The 11,362-nt window shown below is 50.4% G+C and overlaps 2 protein-coding genes across 2 annotated transcripts in view; both read right to left on the bottom strand.

Moving 5' to 3' along the window:
- The window catches only part of TRIM54 (tripartite motif containing 54), a 24,851-nt gene extending 24,146 nt beyond the window's left edge, over positions 1 to 705 (bottom strand). The window contains exon 1 of the mRNA XM_004710224.2: positions 1 to 705. Coding sequence (XP_004710281.2) covers positions 1 to 155 — 155 coding nt within the window. The 5' untranslated portion in view covers positions 156 to 705.
- Positions 706 to 1,549: 844 nt separating this feature from the next.
- DNAJC5G (DnaJ heat shock protein family (Hsp40) member C5 gamma) lies at positions 1,550 to 4,104 on the bottom strand. Its single transcript, XM_045294209.1, has 5 exons — positions 3,922 to 4,104; positions 3,439 to 3,661; positions 3,120 to 3,264; positions 2,382 to 2,436; positions 1,550 to 1,575 (listed from the first exon to the last, which is right to left on the bottom strand). Exons 1-4 carry the CDS (start codon positions 4,062 to 4,064, stop codon positions 2,390 to 2,392), a joined length of 558 nt encoding a protein of 185 aa, XP_045150144.1. The 5' UTR covers positions 4,065 to 4,104; the 3' UTR covers positions 1,550 to 1,575; positions 2,382 to 2,389.
- Positions 4,105 to 11,362: the final 7,258 nt, after the last annotated feature.

Here is an 11,362-nt window from a genome sequence, read left to right on the forward strand (position 1 = left end):
TTGGCGCACTTGCGGCACAGGTTGTGCTGGCAGGGCAGGATCACCACGGGCTTGGAGAACATCTCCAGGCAGATGGGGCAGATGAGCTGCTTCTCCAGGTTGTCCATGCTGTGTGCATCCCCTAGCAGCGGCTTGAAGCCCACGGTGAAGTTCATCCCCTCAGTGGCCGTGCCTCACAGCCGCTGGGCCCTTCCTCGCTGGACTTTAGACCCTCCGGCTGCCTTCTGAGGCTCCCTCTTGAAATAGCTCTGCAGTGGTGTCCCCTTCCTGTCCTTTCCTCTAACAACTTGCCTTTGATCGCTGTCCCCCACAAGACACAACGCCTCCGGTCCGCTCAACTCTCACCCCTGTGCCCAGCCAGGCGCACTTAGCTCTATCTCTTGCTGCCTGCTCTGTCCCTGGGGAACGTCTCCTTTGTTCCCAAGCCACTCTCCCTAGCTCACTCCTGGGGGCAGCACTGTGTGTCCCTGGTTCCAGGGAGATTAACTTTAACGTGGGGGTAGGGAGGCAAGTCACTCCAAGTCCCGATTTAGCTCATGTAAGGCGAGCTCCAGCTGTCACTGAGTGAGTGACCCTGACTCACTCACGGTGGGTGGGGAAAGGTGGGGCAGGCGTCTCTCCTTGGCTTCCCCTTAGCAGGCTCTTCTTCCCCGGGGCAGAGACCCCAGATCCTCAATCAACCTGAGGGTGGGGGACTGGACCTACCGATGGTCAGTCAGTGGCCCTTTCCTCCTCCTTCACAGGCTGTGTCCCTGGCCGCCCTCCTGGAGACCCTGTGACTCAGAACAGGGCCATCAGAGGCTGGGAGGACGCGGTGCCCTTGTGTCACACTGCTGGCTCCTTTCTGTCCTTGTCCTGGGAAAGGGGCCCCAAAGGGTAGAGGTGGGGGCTGTCCCGGGGCCTGGAACTGCCTTACACCAACGTTCCGGTGACAGGGTAAGATTCTGGTCCGTGAGTGTACCCCTGGAACTGTTGAGACCCTTTAACTGGGAAGTTCAGCTGGACAGGAAGGGCCTGAATGCCAGGGACCTATTTTGGTACCAAGGGAATCAGGCTCCAGGGAAATTTTTAGAGCACTGACAAGGTGATCACAGGGCTCCGGGAAGCGTCTGTCCCAGCCCCACAGTTGCTCTGGACTCTGTCCCACAAGCCAGACTGGTCCCAGCTCTGAGCGCTGGCCCCCACCTTTTTCTCCTACTGGTTGTTTTCACCCCTCTATCCCAGGCATAATGTGTTCCCTTACTCCCATCCCAACATAAGCACTGGAAGTGGACAAAGACTCTTTATTTACTGATAGATCTTAGCCCTTCTCTCCACCAGGGAAGAGGAGTTTGAGGAGTTACTAGGCTCTGGCCCTGGGTGGATGGGGACTAAATGGCGTGGCAGGAATACCCAGCAGGCAGGAGGTGGCATGTGTGGGGAAAGGGTCAGTAAAGGCCTTCCCCTATGATGTGTCTCATGCGAGACGATCAGCCTACACAGCATGCAGTACAAATGGGGGAAGCAGACAGGCACTGGGAACTCCCATCAATCCTCAGGACCCAGGTGAATGGCCATCATGCTGGCAGCTGACGTCTGGGAAGAAAAGAGAGATGACCACTCCTGAGTATAAATAAACACACTTACATTTCTGAGCTTCCCCATAGTGGCATGAAATGGGGCTGGCAATGCCAGGGGCGTGGGCACCAGAAGACGATCAGACCAGGGCCAGAAGGTGTAGCAGCTTCAGGCTGAGGCTGACATGAGAAGCTCTGGGTCCAGAGTTGTAAAGAAAGGAGGGCCAACGGAGACCGCCGGCAGCTGCAATCATGGGATCCGCCTTGCCTGGTCGTCAGGGTGTTGGCAGAGATATCACAAATGGCTCGGGGACTCTAACTAGCGGATGTTGGCTCGAATGCCAAGGGAGACCCAGGGAGAAGTCCTCCTCACCACTGCCTGGCACCTCGTAAGGGCAGGCTGGAAGGGCTGCTCTCTGACATACTGAAGCTGGTGCTGGAGTTACAGAGAAGAGTAGTTGAGTGGCTGTGTAGGGTGGGACGCAGGAGAGCAGAGGTGACGTCGTCCCAGGGCTGGACAACATGGAAGCTTGCAGAGTTGGGGTTCTTATAAGAAGGGTCTAATCAGGTTTCAAGTCGGAACAAGGTTATTTGCTTCTCTCTCGCAGCCGAACGGGCAGACAAGCCACCCTCACTGGGTAGAAGATGCCGGCATCTTACTAACCACAAGGGACGGCCACTCTGAATTGAAAGCAGGCGCCTTACGAATAAGAATGTTACCACTTGTTGTCAGTACTACTGCGGACAACCTTCCCGTCATCCCTTCTGTGAAGTGAGTCAACGTTCCTCTCTTATCCTTTCGTTGCTGCCTTTCCCTTCTCGTACCTTCCTCTCTATCTGCTGTCAGAATCTTCTTCTCTTCCAAAATTACTTGGCGTGGCTGAGATAACATTTAAACAAAAAGAAACCAAATGAGCAATGATATCACACTTAGTAACCCTCTTTTAGTCTGCTGGTGAGACCATCAAGGGGCCCTGGTGGCATCGTGGGTTACACAGTAGGTTACGTGCGTTGGGCTGCTAACAGCCAGGCGAACTGTCTCCTGCCCCATAGGAGAAAGGGGAGGCTTTCTGCTCTGGGAAGATCTAGAGCCTCAGAAACCCACAGGGGCAGTTCTACCCTGTCCTACCAGGATCCGACGTGGCACCGCCAGGGAAGCAGTCCAGACTTACTAGTGTCTCCCCTGGGGGTGGGGAATGAAGCTGTCTGCTCCCGTAAAGATCTAAGGTCTCCGAAATTCAAAGAGGGGTGGGTGGGTAAGCTCTACTCTGTCCTGTAGGGTCGCCGTGAGTAAGAATGAGTGAGCGAGCGTTCGGAAGAGACTACGCCATGACCCTGCAGTTACTCACTAGTATCACTAGGTGGCAATGTGTGTGAACATCCGTCAACCCACAGATTAAGATCCAACTACTCTGGTGTAGACATCATTTCAAACACTTTTTCCTTTTGAGTAAATATAGTAAGTAGCAGGCGCTAGCCTGATTTCAGCTTCCGCCCTTTCTAGGCATCCTCTCCCACCAGGGCTCCTCGGGGTCTTCCTTCTCCCCTGTCGGTTGTTCTCACCTGATCTGGAAGGCTGTGTCTGGACATTTTGTTGATATCTTCTCTTTACCGTCTCATCAGATGGTGGCATCAGGGCCCCACAGCAAAAACAGCAGCAGCAGCAGCAGAAACAACAAGTAAGCAGGCAGCATAGGAGGACAAGAGTCTGCAAGGCAGGAGAGAGGATGGTCTCCGCCCAGCACTCCCTGATGTATCAACACTGAAATTCCCCACCCCGCATTCTCCTAGCACCCAGAAAATGAGACAACAGATGCATTTGTACTACGGGAGGAGGGTTAAACTGGCCCTCCTTCTTAAGGGACTAGGAAGAATTGTGTACCTTGAACCAACAACTATTTATTACAAAATAGTATCTGACGCCTTCTTCGCCAAAGTGATCATATAAATAGATTCCCAATGAGCCGTGCTGGTCATAGATTTTCCGCTTATTAGGGTCACTCAGTATAGCGTGGGCCGTGTTGATCTCTTTGAATATTTCTGCAGCTTGAGCATCTCCTGGATTCTTGTCTGGATGATACTGCAAGGCCAGTTTCCTACCCAGGCAACACCCATAAAGAATGGTGGGGGTGGGGGTGGGGGTGGCGAGAGAGGGAGGGTTAGGGTGAACTGTAGGGACAGGCCTCTAGACAGTACACAAGGAAGGTATGTGACGCAGGACCAAGGATTGGAGCAAGCACCCAAAGCCTACATTCTTTCCCAGGCCACTCAGAAAAGGATGTGGACCCTACCTGGTCCCAAAGTGAAGGCTTGGGGATTTAGAAGTGGATTAAGGAAGAAAGCAAAGGGCTTAAGGGGAAAATACTGGCATTGGCTACGGGGCTGAGGTTTGAACCTGTAGGACTTTTTCACGTCCTCAGGAGAGGCACCCTTCTGAAGCTCCAGCACTGCGTAGAGGCTCTTCCCAGTTTTTGACAGACGACGTGCTGCTTCATCCAAATGGGTCATGCTCTGGGCCAGAGCAGAAGCAGGACGCGTGAGAACTTGCACAGGTGAGGCTGTGAAGAAATGAGCTTTCAACGACACGGCACTCCACCTCACCATGGGCCACAAAGGGGAAAGAAAGTATAAGACAATGTGAGCCAAGGGGCCTTCAGAAGGCATTCAAACGCAAGTTTCCTCCCCTCAAGCTTCTCAGCGTCCTTCAGCTACACAGACTTCCGGATGCCCTCTCTCTTAGAGGTGGAAGATGCCAGGGAAGGGCTAAGTGATGGAAAGGTGCTGATTTTGTCCAGAGCTCTTACTGCCGCAAGTAAACAGTCCGGGGATCGTCCAAACTCACTGATAGGTGAAAAAGACTAGGGTGGTCCAGCTCCTGAACAGAATGGGCCAGGAACCTGGAAGCTCCGCGATGACCAAGAGAGAAACAATTCAGGCCAAATCCTGAGCTGCCGAAGCAAAGTCAAGTGCACAAGTCAGGCCAGAGGGCCGTGCTTGCAGCTAGGGCAGGAAACTTTCTTTTCCCCGCTAGCCTCCTGTTCTCAAACTATGGGCTTCCCATCTTTCTCGGGCAGGCAGCCGGAAGAGCTGAGGGATGACTTCCGGGCTGAACAGGAAGTGGAAAAGAAGTCCCGGGCCTACGAGCCATACCCCAGAGTGCAGGAGTGGCTTGGAAAGCCTGCCGCCCAAGAGAACCAAGGTAACCAGCTCAGAAGGGCTGCTCTAATTCCCCAGCTTCCTTTTGGGGCGCTGTAGCCACAGGGCCGCTGACTTTTACATGGGAGTGGTTCCAGGCAGCCTCAAACGCGCTCTCCCCATGAGGGTGTGAAACGTCGCACAGCCTGCGCAACTGCGCATGTGCGCGCGGAGACGGGAGCTCGCCTAGCCCAGGACTTATTAGGCCGTCCAACTGCGCATGTGCGCGGAGAGGTGAGACCGCCCGTAACTCCGGGACTTATTTCACTTGGACGTGAACCTTCGCTTAGGCCGTCCGACTGCGCATGCGCCAGGCCGGGCCGAGGGCTGCCTCGTGCTTGGCTTCTTTGGGCGCCAGAGGCAGGCCTGGCGGTGAGCCCTCGATGGCCCTGGGACTTACTTCGCTCCGGTGAGCCCAGAGCGCAGGGACGGAGCACCAGTGGCCCCAGGACGTCTGGGTATGTGTGTTTCTAGCCCTCCCACCGGGGTACCACCCACCACCCACCACCCACCACCCACTCCCGTGTGAAGTTCTCAACCAGAGAAAGCGAAGGAGCCCGCAGACCGCGGCCGGAACAGAGAGATGACTCCTGCAAACCCTTCTTAAGGGACATACCACCTGCCTAGTTATTTTTTCAGAATCCAGCAGTCTCGGCTTGGTGCTTTCTTTCCCTTCCTCCTGGAAACTCCTGTGTATTCTTTAAGAGCAATCTCAAATGCCAGTATTTCTGGGAACCCGTTTTCCCCACCCCCAGTTGCTCCCACGCTGTTTTGTCAAAGTATTATCTAATTATATTGTAATTGTTTATTTGTTCATCCTCTTAAAACGCTATCTTATCATGAGCACAAGTCACTACTGTTCTTTAAAAACTTCATTTCAATACGGCGTCATCTGGAGGCTGCCTCATCATTTAGTTATGTCGTCCAGGTGGGATAGTTAAATTGTTTATATTGATAGCACAAATAACCGCGAATGAAAATTCTTATTCATAAATCTTGGAACAAATCTTTGATCCCTGCCCCCCTTGGGGAAATTCTTGGGTTAAAGTGGAATGTTTGAGCCTCTTAAGCATCTTCATGGCTAACTTTCTTTCCAGAAAGATAACCCCAAGTGCCACTTTACATCTTTCCCTGTAGGCATGAGAGCCCCTGTCTCTCGTCAGGTTTCTGATCTCTCATAGGAGAGGGTATCTGCACCTCTTAAAATTGACCACCTTAATTTAGTAATTTCCATTACTAAATTTTATTCCATCACAATTAGATGCAGTTCCCTCTTTTGTTTCACGAAGAGAATATAAACTTTCTAAGAAGCCCTGGAGGAGCCCTGGTGATCCTATGGGATAAGCGTTGAGTTGCTAACCTCAAGGTCAGGGCTTCAGACACACCTGCTGCTCTGTGGAGAAAAAATGAGGCTGTTCTGCAAACATTTATAGTCTTGGAAACCCTAAGGAACCGTTCTACTCTGCCTGTGGTGGTTACATGATCGCCTGTCAACTTGAGTGGAGTCTAGTCTGTCAATCAGGTCACAACTTGATGGCCTCATTTGAAGGTGCTGTGGAGATCCATAATTCACTGGAAGCCAGACCTACTCCTTCTGCCTTTCCTTTCTGGCAGTTGAGATACTCAAGAGAGCTGGAGGAGACGCATGGAGACCTGCACCAGCGTTGACATGCCTCCACTGCCACTGGATCCACAAGACTTTCTACACACTGGCCTGTGATCTGCCTGCATCTGGCATCATTGCATGTGCTGCGTGTGTCTAAAGAGGAATTTAGGGACTAATATTGGGCAAATGGGCTAATATCGGACTTAGGGACTTGATCTGAACTGCACTGGCATGTTTTCTCAATATGCAATTGCTCTTTTATATAAAGCTCTTTCTTATACACATATGAGTGTCTATGAATTTGTTTCTCTAGTCTACCCGGACTGACACACTGACCTATAGGGACTTGGTGACTGTGGACAAGGAGCCCTGGCAGTATTGTGGGCTGATAACCAAGTGGTTGGCCATTAAAAAACCTCCAGCTGTGAAAACAAACAAACAACAACAAAAGCCCTCCAGCCGTTCAAAACTACCATTCCCCCTGCTACAAAGATTTGCAGTCTCAGAACCCATTTATAGGGATGCTATGAGTTGAAATCAACCAGATAATGCTGGTTTGGTATAACGGTATCTTCAGAAATGTATGAAATGTAAATACTGATAGATCTTAAAATGTGTTTAACTTTGAAACTATTTGACAATGTGGATGTGGTTTGTCACCCAATATTAAGTTCTTAATCATGATTTTTGTTTTTTTTAAACAACAGGAGGAGGCAGAGGATAGGAGTAGTGAGCAAACAGCGCCATAGATGGAACAACTAGGGAATTAAAAGCAACAACGAGGAGAATGTACTGATTCCGGTGGTGTTGGAGCAACAGCAATCTAGCTGAGAGTAATTACTAAGAGGCAGAATAAGGGTGAGGTGATGGTGGGGCAGGAAGAAGGTGAAAGGAAACAGAGGAAGGATCTAGAAAGCAAAGCTATGGATAGAGGTATAAACAGGTGTACACTTATGTAAATATATTAATTCATAAAAATAGAGGTATTAGCCTATGTACATATATTTATATGGCAATACATTGAGGAGTGGATGAAATTTGGGCCTCTGCTCAAGCCCTCCCTGAACACAAGAACACTTTGTTCTAACAACCTGACATCTGTGATGCTCACTCTCTCAGCACAATTGCTGAAGACAAAATGAGTGCCTAAACAAATGTGGTGAAGAAAGCTGATGGTACCTGGCTATCAAAAGATACAGCAGCTGGGGTCTTAAAGGCTTGAAGTTAAGCAAGTAGCCATCTAGCAGAGAAGCAAGCCTGTATAAGAATCACAGCATCCATGACACCATGAGGCGTTGACCGAAGAATCAGGTAACAGGTACCAGAAGACACAAAACACACTGTTGAGAATAAGGAGGGTCAGAGCAGAGACCCAAAAGCAAATCTGTAGACAATAGGACATCTCCTCACAGAAGGGTCACAAGGAAGGGATGAGTCAGCCAATGAAACACACTATTTCTCTGGTTCCTTGAGGCTTCCTCACCCCCCACTATCATGTCCCCAGTCCTGCCTTTCAGTTGTAGCTAGACCGGAGCATGTACAGTGGTACAGATAAGAGCTCATGACACATGGTATCCAGGTCAGATAAACTGCTCAAGAACAGAAGTGGGAGTAGTGATACCAGGGGGTAGGGGGAAGGTGGGGGAGGAAGAGGGAGCTGATCGCAATGATCAGTGCATAATCTCTGCCCTGCAGGGGGATGAACAACAGAAACATGGGTGAAAGGAGACAGTGGTCAGTGTAAGATATGAAAACAATCATTTATCCGGAGGTCACGAGGGGTGGTGGTGGAGGGAGCCGATACCAAGGGCTCAACCTTTCTGCTGGGCTTTAATTTGTTAAAGCTGTGCACGTGTTGTAAAGACAGGCGGAATAGATCACTGGAGGGACTTGTGCAGGTAAGTTGTGTAAGTTCTTAAGTAGCTATGCTCTGAAAGCTTGAAAGAAGGCTAGCATTGTTTGCACAAAAAGTCGGCTCTTATTATAAAATGACACGCAAAATTTATTCAACATTTGTACTGGTGCTGCCTTGTCCTTCCTCGTTCCACCTCTTCGTCTCCTGGTCTGGGGGGTTTTCAGTGTCGGGACCTCAAGTCCAGAGGATGTGTCCTGTGGCTGCTGGGCTTCATTTCTGATGACAGTGAGATCCCACTCAACCCTTAGAAGCCTGGCAGGATAGCAAAACCGACCAATCCCCTGGGTACGTCTAAACCCGCCCCACTGCCATCGCGTCAACTCTGACTCACAGCCGCCTTACTTCTGACCTCGCCGAGTTTCTGAGGCTGCCGATCTTTACAGGAGCAGGCCTGCTTCATCTCCCTCGGAGGGACTGTTGAGTTTGAACCCACCGCAACAGCACCTCCAGGGCCCCAGCACTGTATTCGCATAGGCCCAGCCGGTCATTTATGAGAGTTACATCGCCAGCATTGGAAAGACCAGCTAGAAAGAACCCTATGGTCCTGCAGTTGATTTCTCATCCTTGGGCACGTCAGCTTCATGTTCCCTCTTTAGAGATGGATTCTAAACTGGGTGCATGCCTCTGCTCCTGTAACACCCCTGCAATGGTTTTGAACATACAATTTTTAATGTGCTTTCCCCAGTAGACTGAGCTCCATGTTTGTTCACCATCTTCTCTTCAGCATCTAAAGCCATGTAATCACAGTAAGCGATTACTGTTTTGTAGCTTGAGCTACTGTAGAGGGAGCCCTCCACTGGATCAAGATACACCTGGAGGTGAAGCCGCCCCAAGAATTCCCAGCAGCACTGAGGTGGGGAATTGGGAAGGATTGCCTCGGTTGTCAAAAGGGACGACAACTTGACGCCTCTACCTGAAGGTGAGAGCCTCCTGCTTTCCAGCTGGATTGCACCTGAACATGAAGAAAACAAACTGCTAGACGGTGGAGAAACTGAAGTTGTCAAAGATTTCATTCTGCTCGAATCAGTCCCCACTGAAGCTGCCGTCAAGAAAGCAAATAATGAATCATGTCAGGGAAATGTGCCAAAGCCCTCTGTAGAGCATCCGCAGCAAAGGGTGCGCCTGATGCCCGGGTGGTCTTGTCGGCCATGTGTATGCAAATGCTGTGCGATGATTACAGTGTTGGCAAAGACTATTGAATATGCCAGAGTGACAAAAGAACAGCCAAGCCAAGAGGAGAGACAGCAATAATGTTCCCGGGAAGCACGAAGTCTCGTTTCCTTTGGACACAGCATCCACGCCAGAGCAACTGCTAGAAAAGGACATCATACTTGGTAGAGGATCAGCAAAATGAGCGAAACCCTCCGAGAGATGGATGGACATGATCGATGGCGAGGAGGGAACAGGACTCGACAATGTCTCGTGTCGTGCTAGAACGGAGATTGCCACGAGCTGGATCCTGCTTGCCAGCAAGCTCCAGCTCCCCACGTCTCATCCGGTCCGAGACAAGAAGCAACAAAGAGGGTCAAGGGAAGACCATAGTGACCTTGTAAGCTGCTCGTGTCTTTTTGTCTTAGTGTTCTCTCAGGTCCCAAGTTGGGATATTGTAAGTGTTCAATAGACGCTGGTTTGTTGAATGGATGAAAGGTGTGGCTTCAAAGTTATTTTCGCCGAATGTTCTCCATGCATCCTCACAACACTCCTGAGACATGATCAGATCATATCCCTGCTTTATGGAAGAACGGAGTCCCGAGAAAAAGGACTGAGAAGTTCTGAGAAGAGTTAGGAACCGTTCTTCACATCTTGCCACGGTCTCCAACAAAATATTATTCCTTCTTATCACTGCCCTCTGACATTCTCATTACTCCCTGTTGGTGGCTCCTCAACCAGCTATTTAAATCTCAGAAGCTGTGATTTGCATTAGACCTTGCAGCTGCTAGAGATGGGAACAGAGCAGGCAAATCAGCCAGGCATCTTTTGACCAGTGGCTCTCCACTTTGACTCAACCTCGACACCAGACCCCGTTGGACACTGTGTTGGAAGCCTGGAGTTGGAAGCCATAGATTTCAGTCCTGCTTCCGCTCTGCCTCTTCACCAAGTCACTCAGTCTCTGAGTGTTGTTTCTTCTTCTGTAAACACCGGCGTCATTTCACAGAGTCAATGCGAAGACTAAATTAGATTTGGTTGTAAAAGGGACTGAAACAAACAAAACGAGCTACACCCGGGAACGATTACAGACTGAAACCCATTTGGAGTCACTGGCCCTCCTGCCACGCTTCCCGTCAGTGATTTCACAGTTCACTCCCCCGAGAGCCATTTGGCCTCTCCTGGAGGAGATCGAGGAGCATCCCTTATTTGCCCACAAACAACCCAAGGTTTAGTCATATAGCCAGAACACACATCTACAGACAGCAGACACTGGCATCTTTATACCCAAAATACCATGCTCTGGAACATATGCAGTGGGAGAGAGAGATCATAAATTGTCGCACCCCACCACCAGGTTCTAGAAATGTATTGTTCTCAAGCTGGGAGGGACCTCAAATATTTAACTCTAACCTAATGCCTTCCCCGCGCAGTTGAGGAAGGTATAGCACAGAGAGGAGGGCTGTCCTTGCTCAAGGTCGCCAGTGAGGTCATCAGGCTTCAGATTCGGTGTTCATACCACAATGGCTCCTTATATGCACACCAGCACTCTGGTTTAAAACCTAGGTCTAGAGACAAGCCAGAGCCATGGTTGTAGTCACTTGCCCTCCTCCATGGAGGTGCAGGTAAATGGGCTAGGTAGTGCCCCTCTTTTCCTCCCGCCGAGTGAAGGCATGAATACTACATGGGATGAAAAGCACCACCCGCTTCATCCTTCCTGCTGCGAAGGTAAAAGTGGAGCACCCATGGTGGAAAAATGCCTTGGCAGTTTCTTACGAAGCTAAACATGTACCCCACTGTGAGTGACTCGATTCTGACTCAAAGTGACCTGATAGGATAGTGTAGAACTGTTCCCTTGGGTTTCTGGGAGTAGACAGCCTCATCTTTCTCCATGGAGAACCTGGTGGATTTGAACTGCTGACCTTGTGACTAGCAGCCCAATTG

This window comes from Echinops telfairi, unplaced genomic scaffold, assembly GCF_000313985.2.
Source record: "Echinops telfairi isolate 266 unplaced genomic scaffold, ASM31398v2 ScPeMD7_2573;HRSCAF=3158, whole genome shotgun sequence".
Taxonomy (NCBI): domain Eukaryota; kingdom Metazoa; phylum Chordata; class Mammalia; order Afrosoricida; family Tenrecidae; genus Echinops; species Echinops telfairi.